This window comes from Procambarus clarkii, chromosome 1, assembly GCF_040958095.1.
Source record: "Procambarus clarkii isolate CNS0578487 chromosome 1, FALCON_Pclarkii_2.0, whole genome shotgun sequence".
NCBI lineage: Eukaryota > Metazoa > Arthropoda > Malacostraca > Decapoda > Cambaridae > Procambarus > Procambarus clarkii.
Window position 1 is genome coordinate 60761737 of NC_091150.1, and position 23385 is coordinate 60785121.

Sequence of the window (23385 nt, forward strand, 5' to 3'; positions counted from 1 at the left end):
ATGTCATTGACCTCGTTGTGTCTTGCATGCCAGCCCTTTGTGCTTCCGCAATGCAACCCATGCAGTCCGTATTGGTCTGCTTCCACCCTGTTGCAAATACACTTGTATTCAGTGTGAATTGGGGCACCAAGGCGGAGGGCCACTGCTACACGAAGGGATTCTGGATCTAGGCGCGTGCCCATTGCTGACATGGGTACTGCCAGGAGGAAGTCTCCTGCATGGGGGCACGCACTGCTCTGAGGCGGGCTTTCTCCTTGTCTGATGTTGCGACGCTGAGCATGGCATCAGCTACTTTTTCCACTAGAGGGTGGTCCCAGCCGGACTGTTTGTGTTGTTTTGTTGGCTCTATAATGGTTGCTGGGGCTGCAAGAACATTCCACTGATTTGAACATTCAGTGAAAGCAGGATCGTGTATTCCTGCTGAATCTCTCAGGGTTGCAGGTAAAATCTCTCTGACGAGGTCGTGCGATGCATGAGAGGAGGAAAGGAAGGCTGGTAGAGCAATTTGGGAGGCTGTGCGGACACCAAGGCCGCCGAATCTTACAGGAAGGGTTGCTTGCTCCCACTGAGAGTCGTCCAATGGCAGGTTCAGGACTTTCACCAGCATGGACCTCAGAAGGGTGTCATACACATTTAACTTAGGGCTGCTGAAGGATGGAGAACATCTCAGAAAGTAGGTCAACTTAGGGAGAGACAGGCATCTTGTAAGGAGAAAGAGAGCATCATGGGCATCAATCTTGTCAATCCTGTCCAGCATTCTCTTTAAGTCAGTGATTTTTGCAGCCAGGACCTCCTCGATTGCTCGTGGGCCAATGGGGGCACCCAGGAGAGTGCAGTCCGGTGGCTCGACAACGAGAATGTCTGGAAGAACATTTTGTATTTGCCCAGTGATGTCTGGGTTGCGGGAGATTATTTCACATTTGGATGCATTGAGAATGAGGCCTAAGGCTGCTCCCTGCTCCTGGATTTTCCTTATATCCTCCAAAATGGTTTCCGGAGTTCCAGCTAGAGTGCCATCATCCAGGTACCAGATGTTTAGCTCGCTTGTCAGACTATCAGTGACCTCTTTGATAGCTAGGCAGAAAAGGAGGGGGGCTAAGGGGTCACCTTGTTGGACACCTACACAGGAGTTTATTTCATGCTCCCCAAAAAGAAGCTTAGAGTCCCCACTGTAGCACGATCGGATGAATGGGTAAAGGGGACGGAAATGGTTGTGTACAGCCCTGAGGACAGCGTCTCGTCTGACTTGATTGAAGGCATTTTTGAAGTCAAGCTTTACTAGTGCCTTCTGGTCCGGGAGATCAGCAATGTAAGCCCGCGCTGCATGTGCTGCAGCTTCACAACCTAGGGGAATCCCAAACCCGAGCTGATGAGGTTTCAGCAAGGTGGCTGCTTCCTGGCTGATAGATCTCACTGCAGCCTTAGCTACAAGGCGTCGGAGGGTGTTGCCAACGGCAATGGGCCTGATACCCCTATCCTTCTTCTTTAGAGCACAGAGTGCTGCTCCATAAAAGACAGGCCTGATGTCCTCAGGGATGCCGCCAGCCAAACACATGTTGGAGAATCTGGTAAGTTCCACTAGAAGGTCCTTTGCAGCATCTCCAAGCACCGGGTTCAGCATTTGTTTGATGTGTTGGGGTCTTAGGCCTGTAAAGCCCCCTGCTGAACCTGTTGGGAAAGACATGGCTGCTGCTATATATATATTTATATATATATATATATATATATATATATATATATATATATATATATATATTTTATTAAATATGACCGAAAAAGTAAGATTAATAATTCTAACACGAATTTTCTCAATCTTTCGTACATTATGCTTCACTGTTGGAGGTAAATCAAAAATCACTTCTCCAAAATTCATTTTTATTTCTAGTCTGACGCGACACGGGCGCGTTTCGTAAAACTTATTACATTTTCAAAGACTTCACAAATACACAACTGATTAGAACTTGCATTTCCCTGATTTTATATCTACTTTTGAGTGAGGTGGGAAGGGTGATGTGGCATTACATTTGAGTGAGGTGGGAAGGATGATGTGGCATTAGAGGATATTAATAGGGTATTAAAAGTATCAACACAAGACAGAACACGAAACAATGGATATTGAATAGAAGTGTTTGTAGAAAGCCTATTGGTCCATATTTCTTGATGCTTCTATATTGGAGCGGAGTCTTGAGGTGGGTAGAATATAGTTGCACAACTATATTCTACCCACCTCAAGACTCCGCTCCAATATAGAAGCATCAAGAAATATGGACCAATAGGCTTTCTACAAACACTTCTATTCAATATCCATTGTTTCGTGTTCTGTCTTGTGTTGATACTTTTAATACCCTATTAATATCCTCTAATGCCACATCATCCTTCCCACCTCACTCAAATGTAATGCCACATCACCCTTCCCACCTCACTCAAAAGTAGATATAAAATCAGGGAAATGCAAGTTCTAATCAGTTGTGTATTTGTGAAGTCTTTGAAAATGTAATAAGTTTTACGAAACGCGCCCGTGTCGCGTCAGACTAGAAATAAAAATGAATTTTGGAGAAGTGATTTTTGATTTACCTCCAACAGTGAAGCATAATGTACGAAAGATTGAGAAAATTCGTGTTAGAATTATTAATCTTACTTTTTCGGTCATATTTAATAAAATATGTCTACAGGAAAGACTGCTACCAAAATATACTAATATATATATATATATATATATATATATATATATATATATATATATATATATATATATATATATATATATATATATATATATATATATACAAGGGACCCGAGAGCTGCAAGCTTTCTTTTCCAGCGCCTCAGTGTGGCGATACAGAGGGGAAATGCGCACTGCATCCAGGGCTCCTGCCCGCCATCTGAGGAGCTGGAGGAACTCGACAACCTATGATAACCATCTTTGTAACCCATATGTAACTCCTTTTTGGTAACAAAGTTCAAATAAAGTAAATATATATGTGTACATACAAAAGAATGGGGGTGGTAGGAGAAGATAATATTAGTGTTCAGTGAGAAACCACAAGGTCTCCTCTGAATACTTTTTATTTTCTTCTCCGAGGCTATGGGTCCCCACATTGGCACCAGACGTGGTACCCTCACAAACTTTTATATATATATATATAAAAGAAAACTTTATTATTTTAGCATTGCTTTTATGTGTCTCCTCCTTCTCATTGAGCATTTTGAATAAATGATATTAGTTTGCACCACATTAGTACTGGCAATATATAGAAAAGAGACCCTTGGCTGGTAAAGTGGTAAAATATTTGAAATAAAAACGGTGCTGGGACGCAGAGAAGATTTCCCAGCTGGCGACCAGGAAACGAAGGTGAGAACTGAGGTGACGGCCGAAGGTTCGGCAAAACTTTGCACATGTCGGTGGGCAGGCCTGGTAGGGGAGTCGCACATTGCAGGACTGAGCTCGAGCAGTGTGCGCTGGGCCTTCTCCTCTTCCCCTTAGGTCCAAGGTCAAGTAGAGGCGGCCGGACTTGAGGTGTGGTTGATGGTACCCAAGTAGAGGGAGCGAAGACCCGCGGCGTGGAGTTACAGGATCAGTAGCCTGATCCCCCCACTGTTTAACTGTAACCCCCGTAACACAAGACCAAGGTGAGCAACTCGTGACAATTGGCGACCTTGCCAGGATAGTCGAACCAGAGATAGTGTTACCAGGGTCCGCTAACAAGTGACAGTGTTGTCAGGAACTCAGTGAGCGCAGTGACAGTGTTGCCCCAGGTAGTGCAAACACTTAAATAGTGAAATTAGTGTAGTGTCGTTGTATTTGCTCAGTCACACAGAGATGGAGGACGATAAAGTGAATAAATTTGTTGGGACTAGGGATAGGAGCATGTTAGAGGATTAAGGCCCAACTCCAACTTGTGGCGAACCATCTCAGCATCAGCTTGAGGACGTCCAATGTGGCGGAGTGCCGGCTGGGGATTATGGTGCACCTCCTGGCTCCAGAAGAAACAACAGGGGAAGAACCGTCCCAGGCACCTGCCAGTGAGGGAAGAACCCAGAGCGAACGAGGAAGCAGTGGAAGATCCAGTGGCAGTAAGAAGAGCATACAACTGGAAATAATGAGGCCCAGCTGGAGGCCCAGCTGCGTCGAAAAGAGAGGGGAGGCACAGATGCAGCGAGAGGAGCAAGAACGAAAGATCCAGCTGCAACAAGGAGGAACGAGAACGAGAGCTCCAGCTGCGAAGAGAAGAAAGGGAGGCGCAGTTGCAACGAGAGGAAAGAGAGACACAGTTACAGTGAGAGGAACGAGAGAGAGAGACAGCTGCAGCAAGAGGAAAGAGAAGTACAGCTGCGACGTGAGGAACGGGACACACACAGCTCCAGATGTGATGGGATGAGATAGAGGCAAACAAAAAGGTCGAGTTGAGGCATGTCGAGCGCCGGCTGACCTCATTATCTGCACGGCAGGATGACCTCAAGGTAAGAGAGCGTGACTTGCCAACTTTCGAATCTCATGAGGCCGAAGCCTTCGGGAGGATATCGACAATGGAAGGGTGGCCGGAAGATGCTTGGGCTGCGCTGGTCCAGATCAGGTTGACCGGTGAGGCCCGGGAAGCCTTCAACATGCTGAACCTCGAAGAGTGTGCGAGATGCGACTCGATCAAGATTACAGTACTCCATTCGTTCAGGATGACTCTGGAAGTGTACCAGAAGCGGTTCAGGGAGTGTACAAGAGCGTCAGGAAGATTCTACGCAGAGACGGCCCGGCCCGAGATATGGAATGAAAGTTCTTAAAATGATTGAAAGCTGAGGGATTGGAATCGGCTGAAGAGATCAAGCAGCTGACGATTATGTAGAAATTCATGCCTGTACTCCACCCAGAACTGAGGGTCAGAATAAGGGAAGCGGCCATAAAGGATCTGAAGACAGCAGCTGATCGAGCGGACATGTTGGAGGAGGTTCTCAGAAAGAGAATCGACCCAGGCGACCAACCTAACGGGAGGACGACTGCCACGAAAGTTGCTACTTCTCAGGAAGCAGCAAGATGTACTAACCGACTGATAGAGAGGAAAAGAACAGTATTCGTAATAGGTATTAAGGAGCAAATGGGAGCCAGTCCAGGGGAGAGGAGAGATATGGACAAAGCCATAGTTAAAGAGATCCTTGAAGGGGTACAGATGGAGAGGGAAGAACAGAATATAAAAACGTTTTTCAGGCTTGGCCAGTACAACAAGCACAGAGACCGACTGATAAAAAGTGTTTTTCAAAAGCAAGGATACAAAAGAAGGAAGAGGAGCCTATTCAATGTAATGAAGTTCAAAGCAGTATTGCAGCAGAGGGATATGACCAAGAAGGAGAGACTGAGGGCAGCAGCAGCGAGGAATGAGCGCAGGGGGGAAGAGACAGGAATCAGGGAACCACAGCCCAGAACCCTACGATCCCAGAGGGGAGTGGGGAACCCTCCACAGGCAGTTCAACTGCCCCAGTGAGAGGAGAATCACACCCACCTCCCACGCAATAGAAGCTCTACCTGCCACAGCCCCTACATGCCCCCCCCACTGAGTGACCATCTAGACTCCCCCTTTTCCTCACTCTTCTCAAGACCTCCCTTCTCCACCCCCCCAAGCCCTCCCTACTTCCCCAAGCCCTCCCTTCTTCACCTGCCAGTGCCCACCCTTCTCCCTCACCACCCTAAGACCTCCCTTCTCCCCCGCCCCACTAAGCCCTCCTTTCTCCCTCACCTCCCCCCCCCATTCAAGCCCTCCCTCCTCCCCTACCCCCCCCAAGCCCTCCCTCCTCCCCTACCCCCCCCCCCAAGCCCTCACTTCGCTTCCATCCTCTCCAAACCAGATCATCTCAGCTCCCACAATACCCAAGTCTCCCTTACACCCAGCCTCCCTTCACAACCCAGATCCCATCCCTCCTTCCCCATCCTAGACCCCCCATGTTTACCTACTCAAGAGGAATAAACAGAAACTGAGGATGGATAGAAAAGAGTCAGATTCAAGGTGATGTACTCGAACATAGATGGAATTACAAGCAAGGAAAGTGAACTTAGGGAAAGAGCACAAGAAGTAAACCCAGATGTAATTGGACTTATGGAAACAAAACTCTAAGAAATCATAACGAATTAAGTGTTTCCCCAGGAGAGCACTCTAATAAGGAAAGAGAAGGATTATAGAGGAGGAGGCGGAGTGACCCTAATCATGAGAAAAGAATGGAGTTTCAAGGAGATGGTTATCCCAGGCTGCGAGGGGCATAGAGACTACATAACAGGCAACATGACGGTGGGAGGACCAAGAGTAGTAGTAGCAGTGATATATAGCCCTCCACCAAATGACAGAAGACCCCAGTCAAGAGTATGAGAGAAACAACATGGAAGTTAACAATATAATTGAGAGGACAGCCTCTGCTGCCTGTAGAATTCGATCCCATCTGCTCATCATGTGGGACTTCAATTACAGAAGTTTAGACTGGGAGAACAAGGAACCGCACGGAGGAGAGGAAACATGGAGAGCTAAACTACTGGAGGTGGCAACAAAAAACGTTTTAAGCCAGCATGTCAGGGAACCCACAAGAATGAGGGGAAACGATGAACTAGTGAGACGACCTAGTCTTCACTCTGAACGACTCCGACATAAGGGAAATCGACTTCAAGACCCCAGTGGGAATGAGCAATCACAGTGTCCTGGCGTTTGAGTATCTGGTCGAAGAAGGGGTTAAAGTACTCAAGGAAGGCGCCTGCAAACAAAAAGCTGGCATTCCGAAAGGGAAACTGTGAGGAGATAAGAAAATTCCTAATGGATATAACATGGAAAACAGAGCTCAGGGGAAAGAGGGCCCAGGACATGATGGAATACATCATGCAGAAGTTTAAGGAGGCAGCAGACAAGTTTATCCTGATCCAAAAGGAAAAAAAAAGTAAATGCAGAAGAGAAACCCATGGTTTAATCAGAGATGTAAGCTAGCAAAGCAACGAAGTAAAAGGGCATGGAAAAACTATAAAAATAATAGGACACTTAAGAGCAGATAAGGTTACCAGAGTGCCAGGAATGAATACGTCAGGGTGAGAAGAGAGGCAGAAGGGCAATATGAAAACGACATAGAAAGTTAAGCAAAGACTCAACTTAAATTGCTGCACAGCCACATCAGGAATAAATCAGCGAAGGAATAGGTAATGAAACTGAGGACAGGGGCAGACAGATTTATTACAAACTAACATGAAGTGTGTGAGGAATACAATACGAAATACCAGGAGGTCTTCACATTAGAGCAAGGAGAAGTTCCTGAGATAATAGAAAAAATAATTAACTAGGCACCACTAGAGGAGTTTGGGATTACCAGTGGGGATGTAAGGAAGCTTTTGCTAGAGTTGGATGTGACAGAGGCTTTAGGCCCAGATGGAATACTGACATGGATACTAAAAAAAGGAGCAGAAGCATTGTGCCGGCTAGTCTCCGATGTATAACAAATTACTGGTAACAGGAGAACTGCCAGAAATTTGGAAGATGATAAATGTAGTCCCGATATACAAGAAGAGGGATAAACAGGAGGCACTGAACTACAGGCCAGTGTCCCTAACTTGCATTCCATGCAAGTTGATGGAGAAGATTGTGCGAAAAAGGCTAGTGGAACATCTGGAGCGAAGGAACTTTGTGACACAACATCAACATGGGTTCAGGGAGGCAATATCATGCCACACGGGATTAATTGAATTCTACAATCAGGCAAGAAAGAGAGGGGTGGGCAGAATGCATATCTTTGGATAACCAGAAAGCCTGTAACACAGTTCCACATCAGAGACTAGTGCAAACGCTGGAGATGCAGGCAGGAGTGAAAGGGAAGGTACTCTATTGGATAAGGGAGAACCTAAGTAACAGATTACAACGAATCACTGTGAGGGGTGAGGCCTCAGATTGGCGAGGCGTCACCAGTGGAGTCGGGCAGGGTTCAGTCCCTCGACCCATACTGTTTCTGATATTTGTAAATGATCTCCCAGAGGGTATAAATTCGTTCCTCTCATTGTTTGCTGATGATGCAAAAATTATGAGGAGGATTAAGACAGATGAAGATAGTAGGAGGCTACAAGATGACCTAGACAAACTGAATGAATGATTCAACAAATGGCTACTAAGGTTTAACCCGAGTAAATGTAAGGTAATAAAACTAGGTGGTGGAAACAGGAGGCCAAACACAGGATACAGAATGAGAGATGAAGTCCTTCATGAAACGGAGAGAGAGAAAAATCTAAGAGTTGATATCACACCAAACATGTCTCCTGAAGCCCACTTAAAAAGTATACCATCTGCGGCGTATGCAAGGCTGGCTAACATCAGAACTGCCTTCAGAAATCTGTGCAAGGAATCATTCAGAACCATGTATATCACATATGTGAAGTCAATCCTGGAGAATTCAGCCCCAGCATGGAGCCCTTACTTTGTCAAGCACATGACTAAGCTTGAAAAAGTTTAGAGGTATGCCACTAGGCTAGTCCTAGAACTAAGAGGCATGAGATAAGAGGAAAGGCTGCGTGAAATGCACCTCACACACTGGAAGACAGAATTCATTCCGTTCGTGTAGGTCATCTTGTAGCCTTCTACTATCATCCTCTGTTTCAATCCTTCTCATAATTTTAGCATCATCAGCAAACATTGAGAGAAACGAGTCTATACCCTCTGGGAGATCATTTACATATATCAGAAACAGTATAGGTCCAAGGACTGACCCCTGCGGGACTCCACTTGTGACGTCTCGCAAATCTGAGACCTCACCCCTCACAGTGACTCGTTGTCTTCTGTTACTTATGTACTCTCTTATCCAATGGAGTACCTACCTTTTCACTCCAGCCTGCATCTCCTGCTTTTCACTAACCTCTTGTGTGGTAATGTATCAAAGGCTTTCTGGCAATCCAAAAATATGCAGTTTGCCCACCCCTCACTTTCTTGCCTGATTTTCGTTGTCTGGTCGTAGAATTCCTGCCTGCCTCAGCCCTGTGAGGCAGGACTTGGCATCCCAGAACCCATTTTGATGCTGTGTTACAAAGTTTTTTCACTCCAGATGTACCACTAGCTTTCTTCGCACAATCTTCTCCATCAGCTTGCATGGTATGCAGGTTAGGGACACTGACCTGTTGTTCAGTGCCTCCTGTCTATTCCCTTTCTTGTAAATCGCAACTACATTAGCTGCTTTCCAAATTTCTGGTAGTTCTCCTGTTACCAATGATTTGTTATACACTATGGAGAGTCACAAGCACAGTGCCTCTGTTCCTTCCTTTAGTATCCAAGGGGAGATGTATGTGTGTGTGTGTGTGTGTGTGTGTGTGTGTGTGTGTGTGTGTGTGTGTGTGTGTGTGTGTGTGTGTGTGTACTCAACTATTTGTACTCACCTATTTGTGCTTGCAGGATAGAGCATTGACTCTTGGATCCCGCCTTTCCAGCTATCGGTTGTTTACAGCAATGCCTCCTGTCCCATTTCCCTAGCATACCTAGTTTTAAAAGTATGAATAGTATTTGCTTCCACAACCTGTTCCCCAAGTGCATTCCATTTTTCCACTACTCTCACGCTAAAAGAAAACTTCCTAACATCTCTGTGACTCATCTGAGTTTCCAGTTTCCACCCATGTCCCCTCGTTCTGTTATTATTACGTGTGAACATTTCATCAATTTCCACTTTGTCAATTCCCCTGAGTATTTTATATGTCCCTATCATATCTCCTCTCTCCCTTCTTTTCTCTAGTGTCGTAAGGTTCAGTTCCTTCAGCCGCTCTTCATATCCCATCCCTCGTAACTCTGGGACAAGCCTCATCGCAAACCTCTGAACCTTCTCCAGTTTCTTTATGTGTTTCTTCAGGTGGGGGCTCCATGATGGCGCGGCATACTCTAAGACTGGTCTCACGTAGGCAGTGTAAAGCGCCCTAAAAGCCTCCTCACTGAGGTTTCTGAATGAAGTTCAAATTTTCGCCGGTGTGTGGTGAATTGCTGTCGTTATCCTATTTATATGTGCCTCAGGAGTTAGATTAGGTGTTACGTCCACTCCCAGGTCTCTTTCTCGAATCGTTACAGGTAGGCAGTTCCCCTTCACTGTGTACTGTCCCTTTGGTCGCCTATCACCTGATCCCATTTCCATAACATTACATTTATTGGTGTCCAACTCCCAGTAGCCATTTCCCTGACCATATCTGCAACCTGTTTAAGTCCTCTTGGAGGATCCTACAATCCTCATCTGTCACATCTCTTCTCATTAATTTTGCTCTCCTTCTGCTTCTACTCTTCGCCGTCTTGATGCTTTGCACCATACTGGGTTGCGCCTCAGTTCTGGTGCCTTTCGTTCGACTCCAGTCCTTAGCTTGTATGTAGACACTGGCTTCCTGTCTCTCCAGGACCGCCGTGATCGCTACTGTCTTCGCTATCTTGCGCGGTCCTAACAACATCCATCCGGTTCGGTTTGAGTTTGACTTGCCCAGATCATTGACGCGCTTCCTTACTATATGTACGAGAGAAGATTGTTCAAATATATTACTTGCGCAACTGGTACATCGTCCACCTTCTTCTATAGAGCCGTCGGTATAGCACTGATACATCGTTACTCATACTCTGAGTACTCTCAGTGATGCTTTTCAGTGTTAACTGTTTTAATAATGACATGACACCATACTGGGGTCTGGGAGCACCAGCTAAAATAGTGTGCATGACACCATACTGGGTTCAGGGAGCACCAGCTACCATAGTGTGCATGACACCATCACCACATCCATCCTGGGGTCTGGGAGCACCTGCTCCCATAGTGTGCATGACACCATCCTGGGTTCAGGGAACACCAGCTACCATAGAGTGCATGACACCATCACCACAACCATACTGGGGTCAGGGAGCACCAGCTTAAATAGTGTGCATGACACCATCCTGGGATCTGGGAGACCTGCTACCATAGTGTGCATGACACCATCCTGGGGTCAGGGAGCACCAGCTTCCATAGTGCGCATGACACCATCTTGGGGTCTGGGAGCACCAGCTACCATAGTGTACATGACACCATTTCCACAACCATCTTGAGGTCTGGGAGCACCTGCTACCATAGTGTGCATGACACCATCACTACAACCATCCTGGGGTCTGGGAGCACCAGTTACCATAGTGTAAATGACACCATCACTACACCATCCTGGGGTCAGGGAGCACCTGCTACCATAGTGTGCATGACACCATCACCACAACCATCCTGGGGTCAGGGAGCACCTGCTACCATAGTGTGCATGACACCACCAACACAACCATCCTGGGGTCAGGGAGCTCCAGCTACCATAGTGCACATGACACCATCACCACTACCATCCTGGGGTATGGGAGCACCTGGTACCATAGTGTGCATGACACCACCACCAGAACCATTGTGTGGTCTGGGAGTACCAGCTACCATAGTGTGCATGACACCATCCTTTGGTCTGGGATCACCAGCTACCATAGTGTGCATGACACCATCACCACAACCATCCTGGGGTCCGGGAGCACCAGGTACCATAGTGTGCATGAGACCATCACCAAAACCATCCTGGGGTCTGGGAGCACCTGCTACCAAAGTGTGCATGACACCATCCTTTGGTCTGGGATCACCAGCTACCATAGTGTGCATGACACCATCATTACAACCATCCTGGGGTCAGCGAGCACCTGCTACCATAGTGTGCATCACACTATCACCACAACCATCCTGGGGTCAGGGAGCACCAGCTTCCATAGTGTGCATGACACCATCCTGGGGTCTGGAAGCACCAGCTACCATAGTGTGCATGACACCACTACCACAACCATCCTTGGGTCAGGGAGCACCAGCTACCATAGTGTGCATGACACCACTACCACAACCATCCTTGGGTCAGGGAGCACCAGCTACCATAGAGTACATGACACCATCACCACAACCACCCTGGGGTTTGGGAGCAACAGCTACCATAGTGTGCATGACACCATCCTGGGGTTTGGGAGCACCAGCTACAATAGTGTGCATGACACCATCATAACAACCATCCTAGGGTCAGGGAGCATCTGCTACCCTAGTGTGGTTAGCTTAGCATTTTAAAAGCACCGAATCACTTTCTGTGGTTGATTGTTCAATAAGCCCTTGAATCATATGTTTAACACATCTCTAACCCTGTCCATGGAGGACAGAAGAAAATGTTTATATGCTGGTTAGCATTGTAAATGTGTGGCCACGTTTGTGGTAGAAAAAAAACAAAATATTGTGTGCTTGACACCATCCTGAGGTTAGGGAGCACCAGCTACCATAGTGTGCATGACACCATCTTGGGGTCAGGGAGCACCAGCTACCATAGTGTGCATGACACCATCACCACAACCATCATGGGGTCTGGGAGCACCAGTTACCATAGTGTACATGACACCATCACTACACCATCCTGGGGTCAGGGAGCACCTGCTACCATAGTGTGCATGACACCATCACCACTACCATCCTGGGGTATGGGAGCACCTGGTACCATAGTGTGCATGACAACACCACCAGAACCATTGTGTGGTCTGGGAGTACCAGCTACCATAGTGTGCATGACACCATCCTTTGGTCTGGGTGTTATGGCCCTCTCGGGTCGCAACTGGGTTCTTACTCTGATGTTGTTAGAGGGAAGGGTATCCGGCCCCAAGCCAGTAGTGGCTTTCAAGGGATGTGATCAGTAACGCAAGTAAACTAAAAGGGGAAGGGAAAGAAAGGCAAAAACTTAATATAATATAATGACCGCCACCAATAAATAATATATAAAAGGTTACACAGGGGGAGGGGTATTAACACTGCACAGGGGAATTATTTACACTGTAGTCATCTTCTGAAGACCCTGGATCTTCTTGCTGCCAAGTTCTCGGTGCTCTCGTGGCCTCTCGACGAATCCTTCGAAAAGCTGAGTCTACCCCGGCCACAGGCCAGCCAAAACACAGTTCCACTGGAGGCACCGCCATGGAGGCCGTCAACCACAAGTCCAGCAGACAACTGGCAGGTTCCGAATCAGCAACGCTGTTCAGGCCACTCCACGAGCGATACTAGGGTAGCGCCCTAGTCAGGAGCCTCGTGTGATACCACTGATCACTCTCCTGTCCTCAATGCCCCAGTGGTCAATCGTCTCTAGCAGTCGGTCCCGGGTACGACAATCCTTCAACTGCCACTTCACTGGCAGGGTAACACCACAGTGTTCCTCCGGGAGGCGACTCACAGCTGCTGCAGCAAAGCACTTGGTATGGGGACGGCTGCCTTGGGTAGACTGACTCAACTTCCCTTACAGCAGTCCCAGGTCGACTCTGTAAGCAGACACGTCATCAATAACAGGGACACACTAAAGCACCTCACTTACAGGCTCAGACACAAACGCCCGACGTATCCACTCCATAGATGGCGTTGTCGTCTGAGCACCACCTCACCAGAGGTCAGCAGCGGCGGTGTTGTGAGCTGAACAGGACTGGAAACTGGCCCTCGTAGCCAGTACACCTCGTCCTCACTAGGTGTCGTCGTCCATTTCGAGGGGGTTTCGGGAGCTGACCCACAGATGGCGTGGTCGTCACTGCTCCAGGCTCGGACGCTGGATCCGGGTCCGTAACACTGGGATCACCAGCTACCATAGTGTGCATGACACCATCACCACAACCATCCTGGGGTCTGGGAGCACCAGGTACCATAGTGTGCATGAGGCCATCACCAAAACCATCCTGGGGTCTGGGAGCACCTGCTACCAAAGTGTGCATGACACCATCCTTTGGTCTGGGATCACCAGCTACCATAGTGTGCATGACACCATCACCACAACCATCCTGGGGTCAGCGAGAATCTGCTACCATAGTGTGCATCACACTATCACCACAACCATCCTGGGGTCAGGGAGCACCAGCTTCCATAGTGTGCATGACACCATCCTGGGGTCTGGAAGCACCAGCTACCATAGTGTGCATGACACCACTACCACAACCATCCTTGGGTCAGGGAGCACCAGCTACCATAGTGTACATGACACCATCACCACAACCATCCTGGGGTTTGGGAGCAACAGCTACCATAGTGTGCATGACACCATCCTGGGGTTTGGGAGCACCAGCTACAATAGTGTGCATGACACCATCATAACAACCATCCTAGGGTCAGGGAGTATCTGTTACACTAGTGTGGTTAGCTTAGCATTTTAAAAGCACCGAATCACCTTCTGTGGTTGATTGTTCAATAAGCCCTTGAATCATATGTTTAACACATCTCTAACCCTGTCCATGGAGGACAGAAGAAAATGTTTATATGCTGGTTTGCATTGTAAATGTGTGGCCACGTTTGTGGTAGGAAAAAAAACAAAACATTGTGTGCTTGACACCATCCTGAGGTTAGGGAGCACCATCTACCATAGTGTGCATGACACAATCACCACACCATCTTGGGATCAGGGAGCACCAGCTACCATAGTGTGCATGACACCATCACCACAACCATCATGGGGTCTGGGAGCACCAGTTACCATAGTGTACATGACACCATCACTACACCATCCTGGGGTCAGGGAGCACCTGCTACCATAGTGTGCATGACACCATCACCACTACCATCCTGGGGTATGGGAGCACCTGGTACCATAGTGTGCATGACACCACCACCAGAACCATTGTGTGGTCAGGGAGTACCAGCTACCATAGTGTGCATGACACCATCCTTTGGTCTGGGAGCACCAGCTACCATAGTGTGCATGACACCATCACCACACCATCTTGGGGTCAGGGAACACCAGCTACCATAGTATGAATGACACCATCACCACACCATCTTGGGGTCAGGGAGCACCAACTACCATTGGGTGCATGACACCATCACCACAACCATCCTGGGGTCAGCGAGCACCAGCTACCGTAGTGAGCATGACACCATCACCACAACCATTCTGAGGTCTGGGAGCACATGCTACCATAGTGCATGACACCATCACCACAACCATCCAGGGGCCTGGGACCACCAGCTACGATAGTGTGCATGACACCATCACCACAACCATCCTGGGGTCAGAAATCACCTGCTACCATAGTGTGCATCACACTATCACCACAACTATCCTGGGGTATGGGAGCACCAGCTACTATAATGTGCATGACACCATCACCACAACCATCCTGGGGTCAGGGAGCACGAGCTACCATAGTGAGCATGACACCATTCTGGGGTCTCCGAGCACCTGCTACAATAGAAAGCATGACACTATCCTGGGGTCTGGGAGCACCAGCTACGATAGTGTGCATGACACCACCACCACAACCTTCCTGGGGTCTGGGAGCACCAGCTACCATTGTGTGCATGACACCATCCTGGGGTCTGGGAGAACCAGCTACCATAGTGTGCATGACACCATCCTGGGGTCTAGGAGTAACAGCTTCGATAGTGTGCATGACACCATCCTGGGATCTTGGAGCACCAGCTACCATAGTGTGAATGACACCAACACCACACCCTCCTGGGGGAAAGGAGCACTAGCTACCATAGTGTGCATGACACCATCGCCACAACCATCCTGGGGTCAGGGAGCATCAGCTACCATAGTGTGCATGAGATCATTGTAGGGTCTTGGAGCACCAGCTAACATAGTGTGCATGACACCATCACCACACCATCCTGGTGTCATGGAGCACCAGCTACCTTAGTGTGCATGACACCATCACCACAACCATCCTGGGGTCAGGGAGCACCAGCTACCATAGTGTGCATGACACCATCACCACACCCATCCTGAGGTCAGGGAGCACCAGCTACCATAGTGTGCATGGCACCATCACCACTACCATCCTGGGGTATGGGAGCACCTGGTACCATAGTGTGCATGACACCACCACCAGAACCATTGTGTGGTCTGGGAGTACCAGCTACCATAGTGTGCATGACACCATCCTTTGGTCTGGGAGCACCAGCTACCATAGTGTGCATGACACCATCACCACACCATCTTGGGGTCAGGGAGCACCAGCTACCATAGTGTGAATGACAACATCACTACACCATCTTGGGGTCAGGGAGCACCAACTACCATTGGGTACATGACACCATCACCACAACCATCCTGGGGTCAGCGAGCACCAGCTACCGTAGTGAGCATGACACCATCACCACAACCATCCTGGGGTCTGGGAGCACATGCTACCATAGTGCATGACACCATCACCACAACCATCCAGGGGCCTGGGACCACCAGCTACGATAGTGTGCATGACACCATCACCACAACCATCCTGGGGTCAGAAAGCACCTGCTACCATAGTGTGCATCACACTATCACCACAACTATCCTGGGGTATGGGAGCACCAGCTACTATAGTGTGCATGACACCATCACCACAACCATCCTGGGGTCAGGGAGCACGAGCTACCATAGTGAGCATGACACCATTCTGGGGTCTCCGAGCACCTGCTACAATAGAGTGCATGACACTATCCTGGGGTCTGGGAGCACCAGCTACGATAGTGTGCATGACACCACCACCACAACCTTCCTGGGGTCTGGGAGCACCAGCTACCATTGTGTGCATGACACCATCCTGGGGTCTGGGAGAACCAGCTACCATAGTGTGCATGACACTATCCTAGGGTCTAGGAGCACCAGCTACGATAGTGTGCATGACACCATCCTGGGATCTGGGAGCACCTGCTATCAAAGTGTGCATGACACCATCCTTTGGTCTGGGATCACCAGCTACCATAGTGTGCATGACACCATCACCACAACCATCCTGGGGTCAGCGAGAATCTGCTACCATAGTGTGCATCACACTATCACCACAACCATCCTGGGGTCAGGGAGCACCAGCTTCCATAGTGTGCATGACACCATCCTGGGGTCTGGAAGCACCAGCTACCATGGTGTGCATGACACCACTACCACAACCATCCTTGGGTCAGGGAGCACCAGCTACCATAGTGTACATGACACCATCACCACAACCATCCTGGGGTTTGGGAGCAACAGCTACCATAGTGTGCATGACACCATCCTGGGGTTTGGGAGCACCAGCTACAATAGTGTGCATGACACCATCATAACAACCATCCTAGGGTCAGGGAGCATCTGCTACACTACTGTGGTTAGCTTAGCATTTTAAAAGCACCGAATCACCTTCTGTGGTTGATTGTTCAATAAGCCCTTGAATCATATGTTTAACACATCTCTAACCCTGTCCATGGAGGACAGAAGAAAATGTTTATATGCTGGTTTGCATTGTAAATGTGTGGCCACGTTTGTGGTAGGAAAAAAAACAAAACATTGTGTGCTTGACACCATCCTGAGGTTAGGGAGCACCATCTACCATAGTGTGCATGACACAATCACCACACCATCTTGGGATCAGGGAGCACCAGCTACCATAGTGTGCATGACACCATCACCACAACCATCATGGGGTCTGGGAGCACCAGTTACCATAGTGTACATGACACCATCACTACACCATCCTGGGGTCAGGGAGCACCTGCTACCATAGTGTGCATGACACCATCACCACTACCATCCTGGGGTATGGGAGCACCTGGTACCATAGTGTGCATGACACCACCACCAGAACCATTGTGTGGTCAGGGAGTACCAGCTACCATAGTGTGCATGACACCATCCTTTGGTCTGGGAGCACCAGCTACCATAGTGTGCATGACACCATCACCACACCATCTTGGGGTCAGGGAACACCAGCTACCATAGTATGAATGACACCATCACCACACCATCTTGGGGTCAGGGAGCACCAACTACCATTGGGTGCATGACACCATCACCACAACCATCCTGGGGTCAGCGAGCACCAGCTACCGTAGTGAGCATGACACCATCACCACAACCATCCTGAGGTCTGGGAGCACATGCTACCATAGTGCATGACACCATCACCACAACCATCCAGGGGCCTGGGACCACCAGCTACGATAGTGTGCATGACACCATCTCCACAACCATCCTGGGGTCAGAAAGTACCTGCTACCATAGTGTGCATCACACTATCACCACAACTATCCTGGGGTATGGGAGCACCAGCTACTATAATGTGCATGACACCATCACCACAACCATCCTGGGGTCAGGGAGCACGAGCTACCATAGTGAGCATGACACCATTCTGGGGTCTCCGAGCACCTGCTACAATAGAAAGCATGACACTATCCTGGGGTCTGGGAGCACCAGCTACGATAGTGTGCATGACACCACCACCACAACCTTCCTGGGGTCTGGGAGCACCAGCTACCATTGTGTGCATGACACCATCCTGGGGTCTGGGAGAACCAGCTACCATAGTGTGCATGACACCATCCTGGGGTCTAGGAGCACCAGCTTCGATAGTGTGCATGACACCATCCTGGGATCTTGGAGCACCAGCTACCATAGTGTGAATGACACCAACACCACACCCTCCTGGGGGAAAGGAGCACTAGCTACCATAGTGTGCATGACACCATCGCCACAACCATCCTGGGGTCAAGGAGCATCAGCTACCATAGTGTGCATGAGATCATTGTAGGGTCTTGGAGCACCAGCTAACATAGTGTGCATGACACCATCACCACACCATCCTGGTGTCATGGAGCACCAGCTACCTTAGTGTGCATGACACCATCACCACAACCATCCTGGGGTCAGGGAGCACCAGCTACCATAGTGTGCATGACACCATCACCACACCCATCCTGAGGTCAGGGAGCACCAGCTACCATAGTGTGCATGACACCATCCTGAGGTCTGGGAGCACCAGCAACCATAGAGTGCATGACACCATCATCACAACCATCCTGGGGTCAGGGCGCACCAGCTACCATAGTGTGCATGACACCATCACCACACCTATCCTGAGGTCGGGGAGCACCAGCTACCATAGTGTGCATGACACCATCACCACAACCATCCTGGGGTCTGGGAGCACCAGCTACCATAGTGTGCATGACACCATCACCACACCTATCCTGGGGTCTGGGAGCACCAGCTACCATAGTGTGCATGACACCATCCTGAGGTCTGGGAGCACCAGCAACCATAGAGTGCATGACACCATCATCACAACCATACTGAGGTCAGGGAGCACCAGCTACCATAGTGTGCATGACACCATCATCATACCATCCTGGGGTCATGGAGCACCAGCTTCCATAGTGTGCATGACGCCATCATCATACCATCCTGGGGTTAGAGAGCACCAGCTACCATAGTGTGGATGTCACCATCACCACAACCATCCTGGGGTTTGGGAGCACCAGCTGCCATAGTGTGCATGACACCATCCTGGGGTCTTGGAGCACCTGCTAACATAGAGTGCATGACACCATCCTGGAGTCTGGGAGCACCAGCTACGATAGTGTGCATGACACCATCCTGGGATCTTGGAGCACCAGCTACCATAATGTGCATGACATCAATACCACAACCATCCTGGGGTCAGAGAGCATCAGCTACGATAGTGTGCATGTCACCTTCCTGGGGTCTTGGAGCACCAGCTACCATAATGTGCATGACACCACTACCACAACCATCCTGTGGTCAGGGAGCACCAGCTACCATAGTGTGCATGACACCATCCTGGGGTCTCGGAGCACCTGCTACCATAGTGTACGTGACACCATAACCACAACCATCCTGGGGTCAGGGAGCACCGGGTACCATAGTGTGCATGAGACCATCACCAAAACCATCCTGGGGTCTGGGAGCACCTGCTACCAAAGTGTGCATGACACCATCCTTTGGTCTGGGATCACCAGCTACCATTGTGTGCATGACACCATCACCACAACCATCCTGGGGTCAGCGAGCACCTGCTACCATAGTGTGCATCACACTATCACCACAACCATCCTGGGGTCAGGGAGCACCAGCTTCCATAGTGTGCATGACACCATCCTGGAGTCTGGAAGCACCAGCTACCATAGTGTGCATGACACCACTACCACAACCATCCTTGGGTCAGGGAGCACCAGCTACCATAGTGTACATGACACCATCACCACAACCATCCTGGGATTTGGGAGCAACAGCTACCATAGTGTGCATGACACCATCCTGGGGTTTGGGAGCACCAGCTACAATAGTGTGCATGACACCATCATAACAACCATCCTAGGGTCAGGGAGCATCTGCTACCCTAGTGTGGTTAGCTTAGCATTTTAAAAGCACCGAATCACCTTCTGTGGTTGATTGTTTAATAAGCCCTTGAATCATATGTTTAACACATCTCTAACCCTGTCCATGGAGGACAGAAGAAAATGTTTATATGCTGGTTAGCATTGTAAATGTGTGGCCACGTTTGGGGTAGAAAAAAAACAAAACATTGTGTGCTTGACACCATCCTGAGGTTAGGGAGCACCAGCTACCATAGTGTGCATGACACCATCACCACACCATCTTGGGGTCAGGGAGCACCAGCTACCATAGTGTGAATAACACCATCACCACACCATCTTGGGGTTAGGGAGCACCAGCTACCATTGGGTGCATGACACCATCACCACAACCATCCTGGGGTCTGGGAGCACATGCTACCATAGTGCATGACACCATCACCACAACCATCCAGGGGTCTGGGACCACCAGCTACGATAGTGTGCATGACACCATCACCACAACCCTCCTGGGGTCAGCAAGCACCTGCTACCATAGTGTGCATCACACTATCACCACAACTATCCTGGGGTATGGGAGCACCAGCTACTATAGTGTGCATGACACCATCACCACAACCATCCTGAGGTCAGGGAGTACGAGCTACCATAGTGAGCATGACACCATCCTGGGGTCTCCGAGCACCTGCTACAATAGAGTGCATGACACCACCCTGGGGTCTGGGAGCACCAGCTACGATAGTGTGCATGACACCACCACCACAACCATCCTGGGGTCTGGGAGCACCAGCTACCATTGTGTGCATGACACCATCCTGGGGTCTGGGAGCACCAGCTACCATAGTGTGCATGACACCATCCTGGGGTCTGGAAGCACCAGCTACGATAGTGTGCATGACACCATCCTGGGATCTTGGAGCACCAGCTACCATAGTGTGAATGACACCAACACCACACCCTCCTGGGGCAAGGAGCACTAGCTACCATAGTGTGCATGACACCATCGCCACAACCATCCTGGGGTCAGGGAGCACCAGCTACCATAGTGTGCATGAGATCATTCTAGGGTCTTGGAGCACCAGCTAACATAGTGTGCATGACCATCACCACAACCATCCTGGGGTCAGCGAGCACCTGCTACCATAGTGTGCATCACACTATCACCACAACCATCCTGGGTCAGGGAGCACCAGCTTCCATAGTGTGCATGACACCATCCTGGGGTCTGGAAGCACCAGCTACCATAGTGTGCATGACACCACTACTACAACCATCCTTGGGTCAGGGAGCACCAGCTACCATGGTGTACATGACACCATCTCCACAACCATCCTGAGGTTTGGGAGCAACAGCTACCATAGTGTGCATGACACCATCCTGGGGTTTTTGAGCACCAGCTACAATAGTGTGCATGACACCATCATAACAACCATCCTAGGGTCAGGGAGCATCTGCTACCCTAGTGTGGTTAGCTTAGCATTTTAAAAGCACCAAATCACCTTCTGTGGTTGATTGTTCAATAAGCCCTTGAATCATATGTTTAACACATCTCTAACCCTGTCCATGGAGGACAGAAGAAAATGTTTATATGTTGGTTTGCATTGTAAATGTGTGGCCACGTTTGTGGTAGAAAAAAACAAAATATTGTGTTCTTGATACCATCCTGAGGATAGGGAGCACCAGCTACCATAGTGTGCATGACACCATCACCACACCATCTTGGGGTCAGGGAGCACCAGCTACCATAGTGTGAATGACACCATCACCACAACCATCATGGGGTCTGGGAGCACCAGTTACCATAGTGTACATGACACCATCACTACACCATCCTGGGGTCAGGGAGCACCTGCTACCATAGTGTGCATGACACCATCACCACTACCATCCTGGGGTATGGGAGCACCTGGTACCATAGTGTGCATGACACCACCACCAGAACCATTGTGTGGTCTGGGAGTACCAGCTACCATAGTGTGCATAACACCATCCTTTGGTCTGGAATCACCAGCTACCATAGTGTGCATGACACCATCACCACAACCATCCTGGGGTCTGGGAGCACCAGGTACCATAGTGTGCATGAGACCATCACCAAAACCATCCTGGGGTCTGGGAGCACCTGCTACCAAAGTGTGCATGACACCATCCTTTGGTCTGGGATCACCAGCTACCATAGTGTGCATGACACAATCACCACAACCATCCTGGGGTCAGCGAGCACCTGCTACCATAGTGTGCATCACACTATCACCACAACCATCCTGGGTCAGGGAGCACCTGCTTCCATAGTGTGCATGACACCATCCTGGGGTCTGGAGCACCAGCTACCATAGTGTGCATGACACCACTACCACAACCATCCTTGGGTCAGGGAGCACCAGCTACCATAGTGTACATGACACCATCACCACAACCTTCCTGGGGTTTGGGAGCAACAGGTACCATAGTGTGCTTGACACCATCCTGGGGTTTGGGAGCACCAGCTACCATAGTGTGCATGACACCATCCTGGGGTTTGGGAGCACCAGCTACAATAGTGTGCATGACACCATCATAACAACCATCCTAGGGTCAGGGAGCATCTGCTACCCTAGTGTGGTTAGCTTAGCATTTTAAAAGCACCGAATCACCTTCTGTGGTTGATTGTTCAATAAGCCCTTGAATCATATGTTTAACACATCTCTAACCCTGTCCATGGAGGACAGAAGAAAATGTTTATATGCTGGTTAGCATTGTAAATGTGTGGCCACGTTTGTGGTAGAAAAAAAAAAAAACATTGTGTGCTTGACACCATCCTGAGGTTAGGGAGCACCAGCTACCATAGCGTGCATGACACCATCACCACACCATCTTGGGGTCAGGGAGCACCAGCTACCATAGTGTGAATGACACCATCACCACACCATCTTGGGGTCAGGGAGCACCAGCTACCATTGGGTGCATGACACCATCACCACAACCATCCTGGAGTCAGCGAGCACCAGCTACCATAGTGAGCATGACACCATCACCACAACCATCCTGGGGTCTGTGAGCACATGCTACCATAGTGCATGACACCATCACCACAACCATCCAGGGTCTGGGACCACCAGCTACGATAGTGTGCATGACACCATCACCACAACCATCCTGGGGTCAGCAAGCACCTGCTACCATAGAGTGCATCACACTATCACCACAACTATCCTGGGGTATGGGAGCACCAGCTACTATAGTGTGCATGACACCATCACCACAACCATCCTGGGGTCAGGGAGCACGAGCTACCATAGTGAGCATGACACCATCCTGGGGTCT

The 23385-nt window shown here is 49.4% G+C and overlaps 1 protein-coding gene across 1 annotated transcript in view; it reads right to left on the reverse strand.

Moving 5' to 3' along the window:
* Positions 1–4434: 4434 nt before the first annotated feature.
* LOC138363706 (proline-rich protein 36-like) overlaps positions 4435–23385 on the reverse strand; it is a 147037-nt gene continuing 128086 nt past the window's right edge. The window contains exon 3 of the mRNA XM_069323098.1: positions 4435–4677. Coding sequence (XP_069179199.1) covers positions 4435–4677 — 243 coding nt within the window. The remainder of the gene's footprint in view (positions 4678–23385) is intronic.